Source organism: Aulonocara sp. 'chitande type north' Nkhata Bay, linkage group LG7 (genome assembly GCF_057382095.1).
Source record: "Aulonocara sp. 'chitande type north' Nkhata Bay isolate Kocher_YH1m ecotype deep benthic linkage group LG7, A_spYH_male_GT1.1, whole genome shotgun sequence".
Taxonomy (NCBI): Eukaryota; Metazoa; Chordata; class Actinopteri; order Cichliformes; family Cichlidae; genus Aulonocara; species Aulonocara sp. 'chitande type north' Nkhata Bay.
In genome coordinates, this window is record NC_141350.1 from 34841333 (window position 1) to 34867784 (window position 26452).

General features: G+C 42.2%; 1 protein-coding gene across 1 annotated transcript; it reads left to right on the forward strand.

Moving 5' to 3' along the window:
- The first annotated feature begins 5616 nt into the window (after positions 1–5616).
- Positions 5617–25025, forward strand: ehmt1b (euchromatic histone-lysine N-methyltransferase 1b). The gene is given in 27 exon segments (XM_086300175.1): positions 5617–5693; positions 5695–5818; positions 9103–9193; positions 9282–9802; positions 13196–13451; positions 13568–13716; positions 14168–14320; positions 14471–14542; positions 14695–14797; positions 15937–16050; positions 16622–16899; positions 17636–17868; positions 17950–18162; positions 18244–18326; positions 18868–18974; positions 19136–19258; positions 19344–19445; positions 20721–20825; positions 20922–21076; positions 21172–21342; positions 21454–21598; positions 22357–22434; positions 22588–22703; positions 22854–22940; positions 23607–23685; positions 23826–23995; positions 24793–25025. Coding segments are annotated over 27 exon segments (4080 nt in total). The 5' UTR covers positions 5617–5631; the 3' UTR covers positions 24983–25025.
- Positions 25026–26452: the final 1427 nt, after the last annotated feature.

Genomic DNA, 26452 nt, shown 5'->3' on the forward strand with positions numbered 1-26452 from the left:
TCGAGCAGCCCTAATACACACACAATATGGTAATATTATGTCGAAGCACAGTACGTATCACTCCGCGAGGCGCCTGCCTAATATAGCCGTAATGCTCCGACAATCCATCAAGCGGTGCGGGTTTGTAGCTTAGCAAAGTCGTACTAAGACATTTGACAGATTTTCGAGCGCCGTGTACGACATAAAATCGTTTCGAGGTCAGTAAACAAAAACAGAATTCATACATAAGGCACACAGGATTATAAGGAGCACTGTCGACTTTCAGAAAAATCAAAGGATTGATTTTTAAGTGTGCCGTATCTTCCAAACAACACGGCAATAACGACAGCCCGCTAGCATGCTCTACCAAAAATAGTGCTTTGTTGTGTATCTGATGGACGAAAGCCAGACCAGTTCCACACCACTGAAGTTGCAGCATTTTTACAAACCAATTCTGATTCATCAGTTTCAAACAGCTGAGTCATGGTTTGCGATACATGTGGCAAAAAAGTGCTCCAAGAGTGAGGCGTTGTGGCTATACTTTCCCAACCTTGAGACCTCAGAATTAGGGAGACATTCAAAGGGGCTGTTGGGGGGGGGGTTGATAAATACATTTTACAGTGTTAGGGTTAAATGTGGGTAGTGACCGAAAGAACGAGATCGCGGATACAAGCGGCGGAAATGAGCTTCCTCCGAAGGGTGGCTGGCCTCTCCCTTAGAGATAGGGTGAGAAGTTCGGCCATACGGGAGGGGCTTAGAGTAGAGCAGCTGCTGCTCCACATCGAAAGGAGCCAGCTGAGGTGGTTCGGGCATCTGGCAAGGATGCCCCCTGGGTGCCTCCTGGGCGAGGTGTTCCAGGCATGTCCCACCGGGAGGAGGCCCCGGGGCAGACCCAGGACACGCTGGAGAGATTATATCTCTCGGCTGGCCTGGGAACGCCTTGGTATTCCCCCGGACAAGCTGGAGGAGGTGGCTGGGGAGAGGGAGGTCTGGACCTCTTTGCTTAGGCTGCTACCCCCGCGACCCGACCTCGGATAAGCGGATGAAGATGGATGGATGGATGGATGGATGGATGGATGGATGGGTTAAATGTCACCGTTATTATTAGCCGGTCCAGAAACAGCGGGGGTGTCCAAATTCAGAGGCTGCTTCCACCTGAGGACCCGCCCTTCACGGTCTAAAGAAAGCCAGGTAGTACGTCATGAGTTCCCTCGGTGGAGTGAAACTCAGCCATCTGCTCCTTGCTATCTAAAATATAACCGGGCGCTGGCGTAAACTCTCGACCGTCTCACACTTTCTTTAATTAGTTTTCTGTTTGATGTTTATTCGGCTGTGTGAAAACCCCGGAGGAACCCTCCCGAGGGATTAATAAAGTTAAATTTAATTTAATCTAATCTAATAACTTTAATCTTAGCCAAACCGATTTACTCACGAACAAATAAAACACTGAAAAAGCCAAACAATAACATTTTTAAGTTATCAAAGTGACTTGTATATCATGTTTAACCCGAGTAGCGAAAGACCGCGGGGGTTTGAAAACGATGTGTCGATCGGCTCAGATATTTGAAGTTTACACAGCTACATTCTCATCTGAAAACATGTTAAAAGTTGGGTTTTTTTGCGACCCAGAAAGAGAAATAAGAGTAATATTAAAACTAAGTAGCTGCCGCCATTGTTGGAAACTGGAATTGGCTGGGCCGCGCTATGAATTCTGCGATATGGTTTTTCAATTTTGTTGTCCAGGTGGAAATTCGGGAGAATGGTGGCTCCGGGATTCTCGGATTCTTATTAAGTGATAAGAACAAGTAATCTGATGTCCTGCAATCATTATGACGCTATAATTTGAGATACAAAGAATAAAATACGGTTTTTGGATAAAGTATCGGTATCGGATCAGTATCGTCGATACCCGCCTGAAAATTACTTGGGATCGGAAAGGAAATCAGTGGTATCGCACATGACTACTTGAAATTCCGTCTCCACCGTTGCTTGACACTGCGTGTATAGAGCAGGTAGTGCAACAATAGAAAAATAGTTGCGGGACGGCACTGTGTAGCGTTTGTCTAGGGTGTTGATCATTTTCCTAAATCCCTCGTTTTGCACAGTGTTGATGGGAGCCATATCTTTGGTCAGGTGATAAGTGATAGCCTCCGTAATTTCTTTGTGCCTGCGGGAGTTCGACGGGTATAGGGAAGCGCTGTATAAGGTTCCTGTTATTGATGTTTGGGTGGTTGACAGGGACGGATTTTCTCCTGTCACTTTCTCGTCATCCCTGACGTGCTCTCCGTTGTTTTTTCCCTGCTAATTTTAGCATCACACGGCACAGCTTCTGTATCACGTGGTATAAGGCTCCGCCCTTGTCATTTGTTGAGCAGGAACAGTGAGCGCTTGTTTTCATGCAGATTACGTCCCGGATCAAAATGCGGTACAATCGTCGTCGTCGACATCTTTGAGATTGTCTTTATTATTTCTCACATGACTCTGTTTTACTTAACATTAGGGATGGGTATCGTTTAGGTTTTATCCGATACCGGTGCCAAACCGGTACTTTTGAAACGGTGACTGTGCTTAAACGGTGCTCAAACCGGTGCTTAAACAAATTGCACACGAACAACATTAAGCTACTCACCCAGAGAAGAACGGCTGCTGCTGCCATCATCATCCGTCATCATTTCTGCTACACTGGCAGGGCTAGGGGCCAGGACTGTACTCCTCGGGTTCTTGGGGGGATGTTGCTAACTCCGGGTCCGATAACAGGCACCACATCTGCAGTAGATGTGCTCAGTGTGAGGTCTCGCAGCAAGCTATCAAATACGGTGCATTTTTCGGCTTTCAAAAAAACACTATGCGTTGCCAGGAGTTTCATCAGATTCGAGGTGTTTCAGTACAGCCAGACTTTTTACCTCTTCGCCTTGGGCATTTTTAATCTGTAGCTCTGCTCTAAAAGAACATACGTACCTGGGCCCGCCTACTATCCTTGGAAAGGTAAAATGATCGGCTAAAATCCAAAGCGTATGACATCTCAGGGGGGAAAAGCACCAAAATGTGCACTGCTTTTCGGTCTGGTCACTACCGTTTATGTCAGAACCGGTACCCATCCCTAGTTAACATTTGCTCAATGTAAATGATTTGGGCTTAGCAGTCTCTTTTTAGGGTTACTAGGGTTTAGTAACTATGGGGTCTTTTCAAAAACACATTTTTCTAATAATAGATAATAATAGATTTATCCTGGATAGCTTTTTAAGGGTTTCTAGGAGCCAACAATTAGATTACCCCTCTAATATTTTTTTAGGGGTCCCTTTATACTCCTAGAAAAGCTTAGACACTTTGGGAAATGGACGTGGAGCATCTGAGGGTGTGTAGCTGTGTGTTATCATCAGAACTTTGGCAGCACATCCTCTGTGTTGGGTCTGTATGAATCAAGTTTGTTCCATCAATGCTCAGTCAGATTGAGATATGAAGCTTTTTTTTATTTTTTTTATTTTTATTTTAGTCCACATTGATGCCTTGGGTTTTATTATTTGTAGTTTTTGGAGTGTGGAGTGTGGTGGAGTGTTTGTTTTGCTGGCCTACACACGTGTTCATCAGGGAGAGCTGTTGGCAAGTGAGGTTGTCTGGTCCCACTGAATAACAAATTGAATTTTTGCTTCAAATGCTAATCTCTACAAGATATGACAAAAATGGGTGTCTCCCAGGCCTACTTCTGCTGTCATTGTCCATGCAAACTACAGGCAGTATCTTCAAAGAAAATCACAAGGAAGGTTTTGATGCAGCAACCTTTTTGCAATCAATTTAACTTGGTTGCAGACAGCAAACACTTGCGACCAATCGGGGAACACACATTTTTCCTGAGCCACCAGTGGTTGTAAGGGATCACCAACTGGTCTTGAGACCTTATGCTTGTCATTCTCACCATTGTGAGTGGTTTCAAATGACAAAAGCGACGTCACATCCGCTGGTGTAAGTCGTCCTTTAGTGTTGTTTCAGCTGGTTGCACATTTAAGTTAAATTATAGCAGGTGCAGTTATTTTCAAAATGGACATGTTTCAGGCATGGCTGTGTGAGCATGTCCACCTCTGCAAGCATACATGACACAACGAACATGGGAGGACAGAAATCGTGGAGAGAGATTACTGCAGCAGTGCCGAGTAATTTCACGAGTACAAATGGATGTGGCTGTGTGATGACGTCACCTGATCAGCGCACAAAGCCATTGTGGCGAGCATAAATGGATCATTAAGCCGATGTTATTTGAGAGCATGTTTTGGCTGGTGAGCGATCTTTGAAGAATAGCTGAATAGCTCCTTGTGAAAGAGTACTTCTTAAAAAATATTTTTATTTTTTATTATCATCAGGGACTCACTGAGCTTTTTAGGAGGGGCACAAATGCACTTATATAATGGAAATGGGAGTGCTTGATTTGGAGCAGGAAAAGGAGAGCTTTGTAGAGAAAATTAATACAGAGAGAGTAATAATTATGTCCTGATTATTTGGCTGTCATAATTTAGAAGCCAGAATTAAAATGAACATTCATGAATTATAAAGTATAATGCTTTCTGTTAGAACTGCTTGTTTTCTCCTTTTTATTCATAATAACTTGAGTATTTTCATGTTTTAGACACCCAAGATGTCAGAATGGTATGCCTCCCAACCTGCTTCCATTGTCATTGTCTTGGGCATGTTGCATAGCTCACATGTCAGGATTAGCTTGTTATTGTTTAGCTGTGAAACAGTATAAGCTGTAGCATTTCTACATCTGCATTCCTACCTGTCCAGGAAGTCTCCCAATGAACTAACCTGTTTTTATGTTTTTGATTTTTTTATTAATTGTGAGTTAATTGTTGGCAGAAATGCTAAAATAAAATGTCAGGGTTCGTTGATATACTTCCTCTTGATGTCATTTTTTTTTATTGGATAGATGATTCAATTCATTGATCACATTAAAACAAAGTACGACAAAGACAACAAAAACAACGATGGAAAACCTTTGTACTGACATGTTATGCTAAGTTTGATTGATCTCGTAGGCTGATATCTTCAGGTCCTTTTGTGCTTTCCTTTCTAAGTGTTTCCAGGCTTCTTTAATGGCTGCTCAGCCTATAACTTAATATCTGTTTCATGAGCCTGGCAGGCCATGTTTAGTGGTGTTTGTTGGCCTTGAGCTGAGTGGAGACAAAAGATACTCCTGTTGAGAGGTTCAAAAAGTGGCCTGCTGTCTATGAAGAAAAGCAGTTTGGTTTTGGGCCTCATTTCTTGTACCTCCTCCTTCCTTCTCTCCATTGCTCCACCTGAAACGGCAGTGCCTGCATACTGTCGAGGCTTTTTGGAGCTTAAAAATCCTTTACTGACGAGAAGATTTATTATTTTTATATGAAACGATGAAAGGAATTACAAAATATGTATAAATAGAATAAGTGAATTTGGCATGAATACAGGAATATAAAATCGTCTGTACGTGCTGGTTGTTCAGGCTTTTTCCTCTTATTCTTGTTGGGTATGCAGCCTTTGGGTGGTGATTTGGGTCTTCGTTGGCAGTGAGGGTCTTCCAGTTTGGGGGGGGAGAATGGAGTGGTGTTACAGTTGGAAATGACTGAGCATGCTCTGTGGAGACCCTCTGACAGAGAGGACCGACAGAGGGAGCCACCAGGTCACATGACCGGCGAGGTGAATGTGCATGCGGGGAAAGAAAAGGAAAGGAGGAACAATCTGTTCGACAGATCCTCGCGCTCTCCCTCTCTGTCCTCCCTCATTCTCTCTCTCTCTCAAACACACACTCTCCCTCACTCACTCCTTCTCTGCCGCCTTCTTCTCCTCAATGGAGGCCATGAGAAGAAAGCAGGTATGATGCTTCCTGGAGGCACAAGAGAAACGACATGTTAGCTTTGTATTCTTCACCCTTAGTTGGCTTTTAGTGGTCTGAGGAGATGCATAGTCTTTCTTCCCAGTTCCTTTTAGACCAAGTTACTACCAATTAGTTTCAGCTCTTGCTGTCTTCTCTTTGAGAAGGTTTCTGTTTCTGTTTTTTCTTTCTTTCTTTCTTTTGTTTTTGTTTTGTTTTGTTTTTTTAATTTAAGACGTGCTCCTCGAGCTGCTCATCTGTCAGTAATTCTAATCTGTCAGATTTCTCTGGATTCCTGAAATCGAAAACTAGATCTTAAAGGAGAGAGGATTTGTTTGTGCGTTTTTTGTGTGTGTGGTAGCAGAGAGATGTGATTATGGCATGGATGGATCCTGTGACTGGAGACGGCTCCCTTTGAATTAGAGCAATCACTTCATGACAAATGTCAATCTCAATATGGGAAGATAAGCGTGACCTCCTGAAGATCTTGAAATTTACCTGATTTTTCTAAAGTGAGGTACAGCCACCTTTTTTTGGTTATACCTTTATCTTTAATCCCTTCTCTTCTCTACTCTCTCAGTGGTCAGTATGTAGTAATGAGGTCACTGTGGCCCTTGTCTAGGCTACAGTATGTTCAGATATATACTGCAGATGCTGTTTATTAATTTAGAGGAAGTACATTGGGGTGTGATGTGAGCTATGTTTACCAGCTGCTGGATTCTGACTCGGGGTCATTGGTTCATTTGCACAATGTGTCCCATGGCGGGTTAATTATTGACATATTCATAAAGGTTAGCTGAAATTTTATGCCAAGTCAATTATTATTTTTATTTTTTTTAAGGCTATCTTTGCCTTTTTATCTAGACAGTGGACAGCTGGGAAACGACAGGAAATGAGCTAGAAGAGAGGCTGCATGACAGACCACCCAGACTATTCAAACTGAGGGTTTTTTGCAATTACAGTCTGCAGCTTCAATCCCTAAACCACCTGGAAAAAGAGCTTCTTTGTCAGATTTCTTTAGCACAGTGTCAGGCTGTTACTGTGAAGTGGTAGCAAGTTAAATGTCAGGGTGATCTGTACGATTGGGCATTTTTTAGGATTTTTTTATTAGCATGTAATGGGGGCGGGGGTACTTTTATGTAAGCAGATCACAGCAGAGAACAGGTTTTGCAAATTGGTTCTTCATTCTTGAGGGATCAGGGTTCATTATTGTTTTATCTCATCTGGGTACTTAGGTACTCGGTACTTAGTGCCAGCCCCGGCAGCCTGATAGCTGCCTGTGTAATGTGTTTGTGGTTTGGTAGCTCTCTCTGACTTGTTTTCAGGTCTCTTTCAGCAGATCTAAAGATAGGTCACATCAGCACCTGCCTTGTCACATAAGAGGTTCACATTAAGTTGTATGGACAGGAAAGGCTGATCCTTTATAGTGCTATGAGCTTCTTTCTAATATTTATAGTGTAATATCACTAGTAACTCAACCACTGGGGCCTTCTTTGTGCACTCATAGTTGCAGCTTAGGCTCTGATTAGCTCTCACAGCCTTGGTTTCAGCTTTGGAGCTTCTTTCAGCAGCCTCCATATTCCCATCTATGAGTTTCCAGACCCCTTCAGTCCCCATCTAGTGGAAAACTGCTGCAATGGCTGCGCTGTGTCAGTAAACAATCTGGTTGCGAAATGGCGGCGATCTGCAGACAGCCTTCTCTGCTTCCCTCCCTCCCCCTTCTCCTGTCTCCACTGTGTATGTTCCACTTTTCACCACTAGGGGGAGGGCTGAGGCTTGTGTGTTTTTTGTGTAACTGGCTTTCTTCAAACCATTGGGGGGGGGGGGGGAAGGGAGGGGAACTAAAAGATTCTTCTTCTCTTGACGCTCACAAGTGTTCACTAGATTCCCCCATGTTGATCATACACCAAAGAGGGTTGTCCCAGACTAGATGTTCTTTGGGGACAAACCCTCACAGACCAGTCCTTGGCCTGGACTTGTTGCTAATTGATTAGGTTCATGTTTGGCTCAGGAGCATGAACAGGGACGTGTTTCCTGACGGTTTATTTAGTTGGAGTCTCGGTTGTAAGCAGATCAGGACTCACACAGTCTGACTGTCTGAGCCATTGAGGAGAGGCTTTAGAGTAACTGACTGAATCCATTAGCTTATAGTGGCCTTATTCTCTCTCAGGTCTTTTGATTGGCTTTGTGTGAGAAGAAAATGTGTCCTCTGCTTTCCTTCATAAAGGTTAACTGATATTTTATGCAAAGTGTATTTTTTTTTTTTTGGATAGGCTTTGCCTTTTATCTGGATGGTGGACACTTGGGAAGCAAACAGGGAGAAAGGATGCATGGCAGACCACTCAGACTATATTTGATTGGCTTAATGTGAGAAGAAAATGAGTCCTCTGCTTTCCTGGGGCAATTGGCTTCAGTACCTGACTTACTTCTCATCAGATATGACCTCTCACCACTGATCAGCACGTGTCTGTCCCTAAATATGCCCTAAATGAGTCTTAAGAGGTTAGGGAAAGTGTAAACCTTTATTTTCTGCGCTGGTTCTGTGTAATTCCTCAAGGTTGAACTGGCCTAGATTGACTAAATGTTGATATTTGAGCTGAAAGAGAAGGCTTTGCAACAAAGTAGACCTTAATAGTAAGCATGAGAGTGAAGTCATGATGATTTTTCCTTCAAGGCCTCCTGTTTCCTTTGGGCCTGTTTTTCCAGAGTGAGCATGAAGATGAAGGTCTGCTCCGGAGGAAGAGTCTTTATGTTTCCTGCTGTTATCTCTGAGATGTAAAGACGGTCGATGGGTGATTTGGTTTTCTTTTGAAGCTGTGGCAGGCGTCTGTTGCTCCACTGGTTAGTTGTAGCATATAAGGAGAGAAGCCGGAGACAATGAGAGTGCATAGTGGTGGCCCCCAATCTCTTGGCTGGCTCTACAGTATTCCTGACACTGATACATTACTGAAAAGCACAAATAAAAAGGGATTTTACACAGGATTAGGTGCATCGAAGGATGATGGTTTAATTCAGAGATATGCCTGCTTAGGCCTGGATCACAAATGTGGCTTTGAGAAGCTAAAACCAGACTTTTTGGGGTATTTCTATCAAGAAATATGTCTTTACACTCACTTTTCAGATAGTCTTAGGCTTTAGGAACACCTGGGGGGCCTATTTTTAGACACATTACAAACTAAGCAGCCACTTGATAATGTTATCCACAAAAAATGTATTTAATAAAGCTTAATTTAACAGTTTCCCTCACATGTACTTTTTTTGTTTTTTGTTTTTCTTTAAATCAGCCCGCTGGTCTAGCCAAGAGCTGCGTGGATAAAGGTGGATCCACAAAGAAAGAGGGACTAGATCCAGGAAGCAATGGAGAAGAGAAGTCAGGTATTTGTCTAAATACGCTTGAACGTATTTTATTTGTGTAAATGATGGGTTTACATTGTGATTTAATTTGTCTTGTTTGAATGCGAAGATGGGGACAAAGAGGTAGCAGACAGACTGGCCTTTTCCCCTGCAGCAGAGGTGATGCTGAACGGCACCGAGAGCGACGACACAAGCCACAAGGACCTGACAACAGGAAATAACAAGACTGTACTGTTGTTAAATGAAAATGGCACGTCTGACACGGAGCCACCGCATGGTTCTGTTACTGGAAGCAATGGATTCATTCTCACTAAGCAGCAGCAGCCGGAGCAGGAAGGCAGCGCTGCAGCGGCACCAGGTTTTGGAGTTTCCCCTCACAGGACTAACTGGTTGCCCTCGGGCTCACCGACAGGGGGGCATGCAGCCAAAACCCTCCCTGCCTCGGCATCTGGGAGTGCACAGAGTTCAGGTGCACTAAGGACTGCCCCCAGTACAGGGACAAAGCCGGGGCAGGGGACACCAGACACTAAAAATGGCCCCAGTTTATCTCCTTCCCCGGTTCCAGCGCCAGTCACCGTACACAGAGCGCGCAAGACCATGTCCAGACCTGCTGTCAGCCCTGCACAAAAGGTGAACCATGACCAAGAGCAAGGGATTATCATGTTTGCTTTAGATTTGTTTTTTTTCAACACCTTAAGGAATAAAAATAGTTGAAGGCCAAATTGGAAAAATCTGTAAGTCAGAAATGCCCTTACAATATACAACAGGTTTATCCCTGCAGCAACTCTTATAGTAATACAGCTTATATTGCCCTGTATGCAATTTCAATAGCAGTTTCATAGTTAGGGTACTATTAAACTGCTAGAGGCTTGCATTATGCTTTATATCAGCAGCTCTATCATACATCAACACAGGAGTTCTCAGATTCCCAGCTGGCAAAGAGGGAGATGCTAAAAACGTAGGAAAAGATGAGATGTTCTGCAGAAAACATCCTCCTCATACATTTTGTTTCCTGTTTGAACTTTTTCCATTTCTGTTCCAGTGCTGAAGCGTGGTCATTTCTGAGTATCCACACCTTAGCATTTGGGTGCCTCACACTTGAGTGTGAATGGTTACAAAGCTGTGTTAAAGTAGTAGTTCATGCATGCTGCAACACATCAACCCTAACCCTGATGTTAGAGCTTACAGGGTTAATCTGCGACTATAAAGGCAAGTATTAGAAGCAATTTGACCACAACCACATTTCCTCTGAGTAATGGTGTGTTATTCATTTCATCCCAAGGGTGTTGGGTGACCTTGAGGTCAGTGACTATGTAGGCCAGCCCAATTGTCTTTTCTTGTTTCTTGTGGTTTTTGCCTTCATTTGACTAGGCAAATCATAAAGAACAATTTCTTTATAGATCTGGCTTTGCGAATGTGTATTTTGTCCTGATGAACCAGAAAAACGGCTTCCCCAAACTCAAAGCTGCAAGCTGTCGAAACAGAATTATATAATTGTGTACTCGAGTGCATGACTGCTTCCTTTTTAGACCTGTGGCTCTTTTCACAAAAGGATCTTATCTTGCCTTTGTTACCTGAAATGTCACTAAAAGTTCCTACCTCCTAAGAACTGTTTACAAAGGTGCTGACAGGAACATTTAATAAGGAGCAGAGTGGAAATGGAAGAGATTGGGACCTTTGTGGAACTTTGCTTTTGAAAAGATTGTCATTAAAACGAAGATGGGTGGAAGGAAGAACTTGCCACCATTGAAACACCTCATGTGGGTGCACATTTCTCAATAAGAATAATTACCTGCAGCACTAGTGCAAACTACAACAAATGTAATGGGTCCCCTTGGTGAAAAGTGAAACTTTTAATTGGAAAGCAGACATGGGGCACACAAGTTCTTCACTCTGAGGTTCATCGAGCCAGCTGCTCAACAGGCGGCTTCTCTAATCTAATATGAAGGCAGATGATAAACGATACGACTGAACAAGATTTTAACAAGAGCAAATTATAGCAAACACAGGGATCAATGGTAAAAGTGCAGTAAAAGTTAAGCCTGCATTCTTGGCCAGCATCTGGTGACTAGTTTTATACAGCCTCAGTTCCTTGTCCTGTGACCTCAGTAAAAACCTTGAAGAATTTATGGCTTCAGTCAGTAGTTTCAGGCTGTTTAAAACACCCTAATTTGATTAAATTGCAGTCATTATTGAAATAAAAGAGGATTATCCAGGGTGTGCTCTTTGGCTACTGGGCGTGCTGTGACCATCAGTTTCACAGTCAGATCCAGCCCCTAGTTTCAGTTTCAAAAAGCCAAGATGGCTGACAGCTGAAGGCTTCACAGGCTTCACTAACTCTTGGATTTGTGACACTGATATTGTGCTCGGACATGTAAAACCACTTTATATTTCTTACAGTCAGTATTTTCATGAAGTTTACCTGGTTTAGCAAGTGACCCATAAGCTGGAAGCCTACTGCAGAAGCCCAGGCTCAAGTCAGCCCTAAGCTATTTACTGCTTGTCATTTCCTGTCTGCCACTCACTTGGTAAAGGATAAAAGAATAAATTAAATCTTTATTTATTTATTTTAAAAGAGCAAGAGATTGACAGAGAAAGAATTGTTTTTAGCTGCTCCCTTCCACTACTGGCTTGTTTTACACAGCGACAGCATTACTGCATAAGGAAGTTCAAATAAAATCTGTGCACATTATCTTCTGCATCTTTGAATAAAACTTAGGATATTTCTTAATAAAATAGCTGCAGGCTGGAATTAGCCATCCTGGCTCTCTAGCAGGAATAGCTGCAGCCTGCAGAGGGGAGTCTAGAGAGTGGGCGCAGCATTTACTCCACTATATTTGTTTACACACTTTAGATACTCAGTTATAGATACAGATTAACTAGCTAGCAGTATATAAGGAAATGTGTTTGTGCAAAAGTTCGAGCAACTACTCATTGCTTTATGTTTTCAGGAAAATGAAAGGGAGGTTCAGTGATGAATAGAAACATGCGCAAATATAAAATGAATATAAGGCAAAAACAGTTAAATGACCACCTTCCTTTTTCAACACACGTTGGCCTCTCTTAGAAAACCTTCTAGTAAGGAATAACTCTCTAGGCTTCTTAAGGGCCATTCAAAGTTCCTTTCTTGATGTCGGCAGCCTTTTTGTTATTTCCTGTCGCATTGATCCCACACTGCTTCAGTAATGTTGAGGTTCAGGCGTTGGGGAGGCCAGTCCATGGCTGATAGCATTCTATTGCAGTCTGTATTTTCATGCTGAAAAAATGAAGCTGTTGCCAGTTAGAAGCTTTGCAGATGGTAATGAATGGTGGTTCAAAATCTGATGGTACTCTCCCAACACCACTGGCTGAAATGAAGCCCCAGGCAATGATGGAGCCTTCGTGTATTTGAGTCTTCTTACTTGGAAATATTTAATTGAATGGTTGTAAAACCGTAGCTCACTATGTGGACATTACAACACTAAAAATGTTGGCTTTATTTTACTTAGTGTGTGTATATTTAGGTTTTATTTAAAAAATAAAATAAAATTGGGCCTTGTTTACTTTCCTTATTCTGCCATAAATATACTGTTACAATCATATGCTTATATTAAGCATATCCAAAGTTTCAGATAATGGAATCACTCTTTGTAGCTCAATTGGTTTACTTCTACAAACTCAAGTTTGAGGGAGTTTTTTCTGTTCTTGGCTCTTTATGATGTCAGTGCGTGCAGATTTCACTTATGTTGACATCTCAGAGCCACAGCTCTGACTGTGAGCACAGGTTTAAAGTTAGGAGACAGAGGATGAGCTGATCAGCTGAACCAGGGCTTAGTATACGATAAATATGGATTATTTTGTACTTGAATCATGCTAAGCTGCTCTAAAGGAGTCCATGAATAGAGTGGGGGTGGGGGGGTCCTGGAGCTGGAACAAATCCATTTGAATGGAAATTGGTTTTAAAAACAAGAAAATAAAACAAGAACTAACCATGAGGAAACCTTTTGTAACACATTGATCCTAAATGCTTTTGCCACTCTGCAGCTTCTTAACAGGGAATTAAGGGAAGCAAAGAGTGCCAAAATGGAGTCTCATGTTGCACCCGACCTGCAGAAATCCTCACCGCAGTCACCCTCTCAGAACCACCTACCTCAGAGTCCACCAGATACGCCATCTTCAGCACAAACTGCATCATCAGCTTCACCAGCACCTGTTCCTCCACCACAGCCACCTCCAGCTCCTGCAGAACGGGCAGCTCCTTCGGCTTCTCCTGCTCCTGTCCAAGCCAAGCTCCAGCTAGGTTAGACTGACTCCAGCGACACATCACAAAAGCTAATGCACTAAAAATTGGAGCAGAGTGTAATGTTTGTCTGCGGTAACACTCTGCTGTAAATGTGGTGTTCTCTTGTGCTCTAGGCTCTTACTCAGGAGCGCTGTCATCCCGTAAGAAGAAGAGGCGAATGGGAATGTACAGCTTGGTTCCCAAGAAGAAAACCAAAGTGCTAAAGCAGAGAACTGTGCTGGAAATGTTTAAGGAACTACAACAGACTGCCAAGAGTCCAGAGGTCTGAGCTTCTCATCTTTTCAAAAATTTGCAAAATTAAAAGAAAGCGTAACACGTATTCATTTAGCCTCTCGAGGCACATCTCATACATTCAGTGTTTCAGTCTTATGCTTCTCATGCACTTTCTGCACTTGAATGTTGAAAAAATTGCCACATGTGGAATAAATTATTCCAATCATTGTCCACTGAGACATAGACAATTAAAAATCGTCATATATGACCCCAGCTCTATATATTAGATGTGCTATTGCATTTTTGAGAACAGAACATATTTCAATCAACGTCTCCGACAACTTTTCCTAGTTTTTTTTTTTTTTTTAAACAGACCAGGACTGTTGGTATGGTAAGGTTAATGGGAAGTTGTTCAGGTTCATTTATGACCTCGGAAATGCTGAGGTGCTGCTGTTAAGATATGACATTACATCCACTTTTTTCCATTTGTTGTCTTGCAGGCTAAAGAGGTGGCCAGCATAAATGGGGAGAAAGTGGGAAATGCATCTGAGGATGAAGAGTCAGAAGATCTGGAGTCTGAAGAGGAGGAACAACAGCAGCCATCAGAAGAACCGGAAAGTGCTGCGCAGGAACCCTCTGAATCCATCGCTCAGGTTGGAGAATAAAAGTTGTTTCCTTCTCTTGAAACCTTGTGTGGTTGTTTCTTTGTGGGAACTCTGAATAACTGTGAATGCAATGCATTGCAGTGAAAGTCTTATGTGTTAAATGCTACTGATGAATTCTGTTTGCTTTTCCTGGTGGAGGTGAAAGACGAGCAGGAGTCTGAAGAATCTGGAGAGGAAGAGTTGGAGGAGGAAGGCACTGAATCTGACTTGGTAAGACCGCTTGCCACCACTTCTCCAACTGCATCTCATACCACCTCTTTTAGCTAAAAATGGAAGAGAATTGATGTTTTGTTTTGGGGGTTTTTCTTGTTTCTCTCTGTTGTTTAAAATCATCCCTGTGGCCAAACTCTCACCTGCATCAGAGCACAGAGTCGAGTCTGAAGAAAAAATTGAAAAAGAAAACAAAAGCAGACAGCGCATGGCTCCGGCCCTCCAGGAAACGAAAAAGGAGGATGAAGTCCAAAGGTGATCGCTGTTCCTCTATATGCACATCCACCCAATCACCTATCTCAATATTCTCAGGCTGACTGATGCTATTTCTTGAGAGAAACATGTTGCAAGTGGATGACAGAAAGTAATTCTCTGAAACCGACATTAACCCCAGAAACTAAAACTATGTACTGCTGGGTAAATGTTCAGCAGTGAACTGATTTTAGCCACCTAATAGATTCAGTATCGGTTTATACACTGGCTTTATTTAGATTCTTTTCTAAATAAACTTTTCACCTCTTTACCTGCTGCCAGACTGACAGAAACAGTCCTTTTAGTTCAAAAACATGTGAATTGTTTGTGTGCTGCTCACCTTGATTGGTGAGTTTATTTCTCCACTTCAGACTTAAGATCTGAACTGCACATTCACAAAATAAACAATAAACAAAGCTCTCAATTGTTGCAGCAGCTCTGTGTCTGTCTCCTTGATTCAGGTTCCTTTTTTAGAGGGAGCTTGAAATCCCATGTGAGAGGTGGAGATAGCTTTACTGGCAATATTGCCTCATTTTATATCTCTTAATCCAACCCTAGGCTACGTCTCCAGCTGTTTGGTAGCAAAAAATACATATGTATCTGGTGGCGGGCAGTATTTTTCAGTATACATGCACGCAGGATTACAGCACACAGTTAAGTTAGCTTATTTTGGCAGAAATCTGTATTTTCTGGCCATTTTTGACAATTTAATTTTAAAAGTATATTATATTTGTGTAAATAGTTGCTCAGTTAATAAAATGAGCTTTAAAAATGTATATAATCACAGTGCTGGTGATCTTCTGGGTAAAAATTGGTTTCTAAAAATGTGAGTTTAAGCGTCTGCTAAACCCTAAAATCTGTCTGAGACTCTACAGGGTGGCTTTGGCTTTTATTGACTAAAATGACAAAAGTCAGATTGCAAGCTGACTAAAACTTCAGATCCACATTGGTCTGAAAACATGGCACAGTTCAAACCCAGCGCCAGTTGGGCGCTGGGTTTGAACTGTGCAGAAGTGTACATAGTTTGTACACTTCTGCAGCTGCTTTGAACTAAAGGAAAAATGCCATAATTATATCTTGTCTGAACATTTTTCACCAAGGCTCTTCCTTAAGTATTTTCTTATCCTTCGTCTTTCTCACAGAGCCGGAGGTGGCTGTTCAGCCTCAGGCTCCAACTCCAGCCGAACCCCATGATCACAAGGAGTACACGCAGATTGTCCCACCTGTCAGCCTCAGCATGCCTTCACCCAGCAAAGGTGAGATTCAGTCTAGTTCAGTCACTCCAGTTACCAGAGGTAAGGCCTCAGACACAGATTGGCTCCACCTGCCTGTGCCACAAAACCCATCGAAGCATCTACACGCCTAACTTCAGTATCCAGGTGGATGAGTTACTAAAAAAAAGAAACACCACCCAAAAGTGTGTTCATAGCAGGCTGTAAACATGCTTATTTCTGCTGTGAAGTTGGTTGTTAATATGGTTGCTGGATCTTTTTTTTTTTTTTTTTTTTTTTTTTTTTTTCCTTCCCTTCCCTTCATGTCAATCAGGAGCTGTTATAGTGCACACGTTCAAAGCAATGGAGCCACAAAGTTTTAAAAGCCAAAATGCTACAGAACTGAGAGAGTGGTGAAAATTGAGTATTCGATTTTAATTTGCAAGTTTTACACCCAAAATTACAAAAAAAATCCAATGAACCTCCAAAGGGCTTCTGTGATATTTGGGTGATAAAGGGTTAAATGTCTTGTTTTGTTGATTTGAATAAATAGTTTTCTATTCCTGGTGAGACCAATGTGGTTGATTTCATTGGCCACGCTCTTTTCTTTCTTCAGACACTTCAGGGTTGGCGGTTGAGGAGGCTCAGGAGCTTCCGCTCTGCAGTTGCCGCATGGAGACCCCCAAGAGTCGAGAAATTCTCATTCTGGCAGACAGGAAGTGCATGGCCACAGAGAGTGTAGATGGACAGCTGACTCGCTGCCAGGACGCTGTAGTGAAACATGAAATGATGCGTCCTTCCAACTCCGTTCAGCTACTCGTTCTGTGCGAGGACCATCGCAACGGCATGGTGAAGCACCAGTGCTGTCCGGGCTGCGGCTTCTTCTGCAGAGCGGTGGGTGAAAACTGCGTGCCAATCAGTTTGAGGTCTCTGGCTGCAGTTTAACTTGCAGCTACTGTCACAAATGGAACAATTTACACAGATGAAACACTTGCATGGTAAATGGCTCTGCATTTACTCTGAAGATTGAAGAAGCTGCACTAATCTCAGTTCTTTGGGGTTAATGACGCTTTCACACAGGACACAGCATGTGATGCGTTTGCCATTTCTCAATGAAGCCATTGAGGTTTTCTGTTTTCTCTGGCTCCTTTACTCATACCTCAAGGCCTTTTAATAGATCTGTGGAGCTTCTATAAGGAACGTCTAACTCATCTAATATGTTTATACACACAGTACGTTCACAGATACATAAGACCACACAGTTTGTGCTTGACAGTCTTGACTAAACACTTTCCTAATTTGTGCCTCAGATTTCTAAGTGTGAGTCCTGGATGACACTTGGATGTCAGTTAGTCTTTTTACTCATTAAGTACACGTCGTGATTCAGTATCGTGAAGAACTAACTTTATCAGGAGAAACTTGAAGTAATTCATTATGGCGGACTCTCACATCATTCACCATTCTTTTTTGGCAGATGTTGGTTGTAGGGCTCTTCCTCCTTTGGGCTCTTATGAGTGAATATTGTAGGTTTACAGAAGCAACCTAGACACTGTTTTCGTGTGAGACGTGGTCAGAGGACATGTGCTTTGTGAATGTTTGTTTACAGAGACTGTTTGTTGTTCCTGCACAGGGGACCTTCATGGAGTGCCAACCAGATGTGAACATCTCTCACCGTTTCCATCACGCTTGTGCCTCAGTGCTGAAAGGTCAAAGCTTCTGTCCTCACTGCGGAGAAGAGGCCAGCAAGGCCAAGGAGGTCACCGTTGCCAAGGCTGACACCACCTCCACCGTGCCCCCTGCTCTTGAACATGGGCCAGCCACGCCTGGAGCCCTCGAGGGCCGAGCAGACACGACCACTGGCAGGTAAAAATGCAACTTTGGAACTATTTTGTTTGTTTATTACAAAATGCCGAACTTAAACTTTTGTTCTCACTTGTTTTCTAGCTCCTCTTGTTTAACTGTGGGGGCTGAAGTCAGTGGCCGGGCTGACAGTTCGCTGCCTGTTCGTTCTGCACATGGATTCGACACATCTGCTGTTCCTGGGTCCTCCAGGGCTGCCCCCCTGCAGGCTGTGATGGCAACAACAGCCCTGTGTACACTCACTCCAGGACCCAGAGAAACTCTAGAGAGCATCCTGGTGGCTCTCGACACAGAAAAGTAAGTAAACCCACCTTAATTCACCTAAAAGACCACGATCCATTTACAAGCTAATTCATTTTTTTGTGTCTGTTTGATCAGACCCAAGAAACTGCGCTTCCACCCTAAACAACTTTACCTCTCTGCCAAGCAAGGAGAACTGAAGAAGGTCCTGCTCATGTTGGGTACGTAAATCCCATTCAGGCTCTGTCATCTGCACTCATTTTCATTTTTCACCTTGTAGTGATGTCTGCCAAAACTAGTTTTGCTTCTTCCAGGAAGCTGGTGTAATTTTCATGACCCTCAAATTTTATTATGAATAATTTTACCACATGCATTTGGTAGCATTAGACAAACACAGAAAACTTACAAAGTCCTTGACCCCCAGCCTAAATACACAGTCCACACACTGTATACAATTTCAGCCCATCTGTCACCACAAGCTGGCAACTTCTTGTCACGTGCATCCAACATGTGACAAGAAGTTGCCGACTTTGATCCAAATACTAATTGTAAAATCACAAATGATGCCATTTTTAAAAAAAAAAGAAAAAAGAAAAAAAAAGAAAAGAAAATTATCCATCAAAACTAGCTCTGCTCTAAGCTGGACAGCTGGCACAGTTTACACAGAAGTGTGTGTCGGGGGGGATTTTTTTTTTTTTTTTTTAAAACATAAACGTTGGCAGGTATTTTCATGCATCTTCCTCGCCTTCCTTTACCTTCTAGTGGACGGTATTGACCCGAACTTTAAGATGGAATCGCAGAATAAACGCACCCCGCTGCACGCAGCAGCAGAGGGAGGTTACAAAGACATCTGCCACATGCTTGTTCAGGTAACCTTGTGCTTCACATCTCTCTGACGGAAATATTAAACTTTGAGTAACTTTCTGACAAAAACCTTAAAATAAAAATCTCAACCAGAGGTTTATTCTAATATTAATGATTCTGATTTTGTGGAAGCAGTTTTACATTAGCTGTTTGTATGATGTTTCAGGCTGGTGCAAACTTGGACATGTGTGATGAAGATCAGCGGACTCCTCTGATGGAAGCCTGTGAGAACAACCACATGGAGGTGGTCCTGTACCTGCTCAGAGCTGGAGCCAGTGCCATGCACAAGGTAAATATGCACCAGATTTTTCTCTGAGGTTCCCATCTGCCTACTAAAGATCCAGGTCAATAATTAAATCCTCTGCCATTCTCAGGATGTTGAAGGGTTCACGTGCCTCCACCTAGCGGCCAAATCTGGCCATTACAAGATTGTTGAGCACCTTCTGTCCACTGGACTGATTGATATTAACTGCCAGGTTAGTACACTTAAAAATGTCTCTTGTGAAAGAAGGGGAGAGGCTGCAAGATTGAAATGTACAGCTTCAGGATGCAGCACTCTGTCTATGTGTTAACTACAGAGCCATGTGTAGACTAGCTTAGCTTTAACAAGCAGTGAAAAACAGCTATCCTAGTTTATAAGAAAACAAAAAAAAACCATGTGTGCTTTTACTTCAGCTTCCCATAGTCACCCTGTTCCCAGTTGATTTCAACCTTAGCAAAAGGTTGGTTTTCTGGCTGTAGTTTCATGATTGCTTTGTAGATGAGGGGGTATCAAGCTTCTGATCCATGGGCAAAGAAACAGATGGTGTCCAGGTTCCTGAGGGTCCTTAAAAAGTCTCAAATGCATCATTAATCAAAAATGATTGATGCTGGTTGCTTAAATCTGATGGTTTAAGCAGTTCTAACAAGCAACATAGATGAAGTTGTTGTGGATGCTCATGAGTACACATGAAACTTGTCTCAATCCTAGAGAATTTGTACAGTTTTCAAAATTTCATTTTGAGACATTAAAAGTAGAATTTAAAACATAATCCTAAATTTAGCTACATTTGTTGAAACCCTGTAAAAATGTCTTTCCCCATACCTGTTTAAAATACTTCCACACCAGTCTTTTAAGTTTCTTAAAATTTCAGATCTGAGAGATGATAAACAAAGTTTTATATAATAGTAATTCGTGTTAGGATGTACGTTCGTATTCAGTTTATTTATTTATTCAGTGTACTGCCTACAAAGCAAACATTTTGCACTGAGCTAAAATGTTTTGGTTGACTGATGTCCTCTGCACTAAAAATTGTTGCTCTCAAAGCTCAGTAATGAATAATATGTTTCATATGATCTGTAACTTCCATTAAAAAAAATAAATATTCATTGATTTACTTGTTTTCCATTCATGTGACACACTAGGATGGATTTCCAGTGTGTATTTTTACTGTAAAGCACTTTGTAACTGGGCTTAAAAGGTTCTCTGGGAATAATTGATGCATGACGTGCTGCACTCTGCTGCATGTGTCTTGGATTAAGACGTATGAACTTGCTATATGTAGCATCAGGACAGCTTTGACGTAATGAAGCAGCCTTTCCTTTATTACTACTCTGTACTCAGGAGGACTGAAAATTAAAAGCTGTGCTTTTCTTCTTAGTTGTTGTTGTTTTTGTTTTTTTTTAAAATAGGAATTCCAATATGTAGTTGGATTGATGTTGTTTCAGTATTTCTTCAGCTGATTTTCAAGCCCATTATTAATTTTCCACAGGATGACGGAGGCTGGACGCCCATGATCTGGGCCACAGAGTACAAACATGCAGACCAGGTGAAGCTGCTTCTTACTAAAGGAGCTGACTGCAGCATCAGGGACAAGGTTAGCATAGAAGTCTCTCCACCCCAGGTTTGAAATCCTTTGCAGAAGAATTAAATGTTGGCTAATTGTGGGTTTATTTGGGTTATCTTCATTTAGGAAGAAAACATTTGCCTTCACTGGGCTGCATTCTCTGGCAGTGTGGAGATAACGGAGCTGCTGTTGAACGCTCACTGCAATCTGCAAGCTGTCAACATCCACGGAGACTCTCCTCTACACATTGCTGCTCGGGAGAATCGCCTGGATTGCATCACGTGAGTTGCCAGCCCCACCTACTGGATAATAACGGCGCTAAAAAAAGTCCTTGTTGTCGTAGATAGTCGGTAAAATGTGTTCTTTGTCTCATCAGGCTCCTCCTGTCTCGAGGAGCAGATGTGTTTTTGAAGAACCGCGAGGGAGAAACTCCTCCAGACTGCTGCAGCCACAACTCGAAGGCCTGGGGCGCTCTGCAGGCCAACAGGAAGGAGAGGGATGCCAAAAACATTAGGCTTAGTCAAGCAGAAGAGAAAGCCCTTCACAGGTTAAAGACCAGGCTGGGAGGGATAAAGCATCATAAATAGCGATGTCAAGATTCTGTCCACCTGTTTCTTTCAAATTAAAGCACCTAAACTGTCTCTCTGTCCATTTACAGTGACATAGCTTTAGGGCAAGAGCGAGTTCCCATCCCCTGTGTCAACGCAGTTGACAGTGAACCTTACCCAGATGGCTACAAGTACATCCCCGAAAACTGTGTTACTTCCCCTATGAATATTGACAGGAACATAACACACTTACAGGTGAGCTAAAGGCCATCTGATTAGGCTTTTAACATTACTTAAACCCCAACAACAAACGATAAAGAGACAAACTAAAAGGAAACTGTCTGCATGAAGAACAGCAAGTTCAGATTTACAGAAGAAACCCCTGTCATCAACACAAAGATCCAGTATCCTCAACAAAGTTCAAGAAGAAAACTTTTTTCTTTTTACTCAAAAAGTTGCAGATGAATTTGCGTTTCCACTTAGAAGTGATGAAGTTTTGGAGGCGATCCAGATTTGGACCCAGTAATCTATGGAAAATTCTTCACTGTTGCAACATAACACAGAATTCACATCGTAACTTACAATGTACTTGGATCTGTATTTAAGAAAAAATAAATAAAACGATCACGTTGTGAATCCACAAATGCTGGCTCATAACTGCCAAGGGGAGGAAGGGTGCAGCTGAAACCTGGAAACAAGTTACAGCACATTACCAGAACTTCACAGGAAGTCCTGTGATTTCACTCATTTATCTCAGTCCACTTTTTGTTGCTAAGGTTGAAATCCTTTGATTCAGATCACCTAATTTTGCAGACACTTGTGGTCAAAAGTTTACTTTTGGAGTGGATGCATGATCAGACTGTTCCGGCACTTTCTGTTAAATGTTTTAACGTTGTTTGTGTTGCATTTGATCCAAGCCATCAGTAATACAGTGCCATTAGACATTTTAAAAAGAACTATAGGTTTTTCTTTGCATTGTGAAGTGACCTATATTATTTTCTGCTCTGTTGCAGTACTGTGTTTGTAAGGAAGACTGCTCTGCGAGTATCTGCATGTGTGGACAGCTCAGTCTGCGCTGCTGGTACGACAAGGTAAGAACGGGCAATCTGCGAGTCTGAAAGTGTGCCTACACCTTAATAAAATAAGCTTTACCCAACATTAAATCACTACAGTTTAGTGTAACTACCATCATTGAAACCATCAAGCTCATAGAGAGCACTACATGTGTGTATTGTCCTGTTTAGAGTGGTCGACTTCTACCTGAATTCTGCCGAGAGGAGCCTCCTCTCATCTTTGAGTGTAACCATGCGTGCTCCTGCTGGAGGACCTGCAAGAACCGCGTAGTGCAAAACGGACTCAGGTGATTTAACAAATACAACTCTTAAAGGATTTGTGGCTTTGTAAGCCAGCATGTGTGTATATAACAGAGTTTTGATGTGAACAGCTGCACTACTTGCTGTGTGAAGGTAAAAAAGATGAGTGTTGCTTAAAGATGTTTCTGGTCCTCTAGGACCAGACTCCAGCTGTTCAGGACCAGTAAGAAAGGCTGGGGTGTCCAAGCACTGCAAGACATACCACAAGGGACTTTTGTATGCGAGTAAGTCAAAGACAGCCCAATAACACTTGTTTTGTAGGGATCGATCCTTCAGTGTTTCCCAGCATAATTTATAGTTTGAAAACGAGGAGAATAGTGGCCACGACTTTGTGTTTTATCACTTCTGCTTTCATTTTGGGAAAAATTAAAATGCTATTCTTGCACGTGCAGCTTTATCTTTATCTCCTGCCAGATGGTCCCAAGACTGACCCAAGACGACTGTCAGTAGTCTAAATGCAAGTATTGCACATACAAAACCAGATGTTTGGTTAAGTTTAGTTTTAAACAGGAGCATGGAAGCATCTGAAATATCTGTCTTAGCAAAGGAAGTGGTACATCATGTCTGACCAACACAGAAAGTTATAAATGACTTGAATTTTTTATCTACAGAAGTCAGACTGGACCCTGGCTGAAATCACTGCTTTTCAAAGAGGAATCGGTCATGAATAATGTGCTGCCCCTTGTTTTACGGCCCTTCGGTACACTGCAGTTCGTGCCTTATGTGACTGATTTTCTGAATGTGCTTTAAAAACTCTTCTAGGGACGGGTGTTGCAAACCAGCTTGGGCTGTAAAGTCTGGTGTATTGCACGGTTCATGTCACAAACTTGTGAACAAAAGATGAATATTAAAATGTTCCCGCCCCTCATGGCCCGTCTGTTTTTGAACAGGTATGTCGGTGAGATAATCTCTGAAGCAGAAGCAGAGATGAGGCAAAATGATGCTTACCTGTTCAGTCTGGATGACAAGGTGAAGTAAAAGTGAAGAAAAATTTGAATAGACGTTGGATTGTTTTCTGGTTTTCTTCCTTGTATGCAGAGTTCTTTTAAAAAAATCTTTTAATTTGAGCTTTTCATTTATTTTATTATTCCCCCTTCTGCAAACCACAGGATCTCTATTGCATTGATGCTCGTTTCTATGGAAATATCAGTCGCTTCCTCAACCACATGTGCGAGCCCAACTTGTTCGCTTGTCGAGTGTTCACGAAACACCAGGACCTGCGCTTTCCACACATTGCCTTCTTTGCCAGTGAAAACATCAAAGCTGGAGAGGAGCTTGGGTAAGCTTTAGTTATTTTAATTTATGTTCATCTGTTTTTCTGCAATGTTGTGTTTGTTGTTGTTATAACACAGTCCCCTGTCTTTTTTTGTTTTTGTTTTTTTTGGTCCCCCACCCCTTAGAAAATCTGAACAAATAAAACAAAGGAAAACAAAGTTAAAAAACAACAACGCTGTACAAGACAGCAGAGCAAAATAAATGCGTTTCTGGGGTCTAGTAATGTCATAGTGATGAATTGCTACAGATCAGCACGGCTATTTAGTTCCAACCCTTACGTGTGGGAAATGAGCTGTGGGTGGTGACTGAAAGAGTGACATCATGGATCAGGTGGAAGAAATGAGCTCCTGGTTTGTGGCCACCATGGTACCATTGCCATTTATACTGGCTCTTGAGACATGCCGGACTTGCTGCAGTTTTCTCCTGAATGCAGCATCTCCCTCCCTCAGCAGTTAAGGGCAACAGTGGCATGCAAGAATGAGGCACGGGGCCCTGGGTTGACCCACTGCTTCTCCACATCACAATGAGCTAGCTGATGAAGCTTCCTGGGTGAGAGATCCCAGGACAAACTGGAGAGATTGTGTCTCTGAACTGGTTTTGGAATGTCAGCTGAAGGGGATCTGGAGAGCTTTGAATTGACACTGCCACAGTGTCAGTGGCATACCTGAATAAACAGCAGAAAGTGGATGGACAATTTATAAAAAATGCTAACTTTTAACCACTGCTGATTGTATTTGCAAGCAACAAAAGTGGCAGCACTTTTATGTAAACATTTCCTTTCTTCTGTCGTCCTCCTCTCAGATTTAACTATGGTGACCACTTCTGGGAAGTCAAAAGCAAGGTGTTCAGCTGTGAATGTGGCTCATCCAAGTGCAGGTACTCCTCAGCGGCAATGGCGTCCCTGCAGGCGGACAGCACACCCGAGGACCAGCAGCAGCCCAGCGCGTCGCCTGACACCAGCTCTTCCAACAGTCCTTCCAGTCCCTCCTAAAAAAACAACAACAAAAAAACAACAAAAAAACAAACAAACAAACGCTCCACACACTAAGTTTGGCCTCGTGTACTGACGGACACACGGGGACGCCAGTCCACATCCTCTTTAAACTTTCATTGGTGAACTTGTACTGTATCTCCACTTTGGATTGAAACCACGGACCACTGACCTTCGTTGAGAACCTAAAGACGAGATGCACAATCACATCCTGGACTAACCTCCTGCTCTATTATTCCGCCGTATGTAATGTGAACAGCAGGGGGTGATGTCATCACGCACAGTAAACGCCACAGAGACGATAAAACAGTCTTTACATTTCATACTTCACTTTGCTGGAAAGCAGAACTGTGCGTTTTTGTTTTTCCCTTTTTCACACCCCCCCCCCCCCCCCCCCCCTTCTTTTTTTTTTTTTGTTTTTTTTTGTTTTTTTTTGTTTTGACACGACTGACGATTTTCAGTGGACTTTTACAAAAGTCATCAAAGAATTTGAGGTCACTGATTAAGGGTAATATTGTCTTTTGCAAAGACAGCCCCAGCGCACAGCTGGGTGTTACTTTTCTGACCTTTTCCGTTATTGACCATGAACCATTCCAGCAAAACTAGCTGATAAATATTAAATTATGTTGCCACTTTTTTTTGGTGTCATTCATCTTTGAGTGTTTCAAAGGACTTTTCAGACATTTTTCACGACACCTGAAGATGAATTTACTAAAGAGAAAGAAGTGGACTGCTTTTAATTTGCTCCTCAAGTGGTTATAGGTTGTAAAGTGGAACAATGTTAATCCATTCCTCAGCATTGAGGTGTTTCTAGTCTGAATAAATTGGCTGACCTTTTTATTGAGCATGTGTACGGGGTGTGAAACGTGCCGGACGTTTTCGCCGTTCTTGTTGACGAATTGATTTAAAGTGAAAATGAGCAAGGAAAAAAAAAAAAGAAAATGGTGCTGACAAAGGTTTTTACTTTTGTTTTCATTTTTATTACCCAAGTGAACATAATTTGTAAAATAAGAGAATGTTTTAAAGTTTTTTTTAAGTTTAATTTTATCTCCAGTTTTCTAATTGTAGTTGCCGTAGTCTATTTTAGTTTCATGATTTTTGCCGACAGAAGCCAACCTGTCATTTTAAATGTTGTTAGTAAAGCAGTGACTGTTGTGCAAAGTCTTGAAAGGTATAGGTGGAAAAAAGGTTATAAAAATGCACTTCCATTATGTTCTGTTACATATTTCTGGACCGTGAACCATCCATCTGATTGGTTGTATCTTTTTCAATAAATTTAATACTAATGCATTTATCCTGTTATGCTTCATTTGTTGGAGTCTGCTTGAATGCATTCCTGAAAATGTGCTAGAACAGAAACTGCTTCCTCGTAGCTTTTACTTTGTCAACCATGAACACATTACTTAAAGAGGTGAAGCCTGCAGGCACTTTGACCCAGCACAAACTGAGTAGCAGCCCAGGTTTGACAGA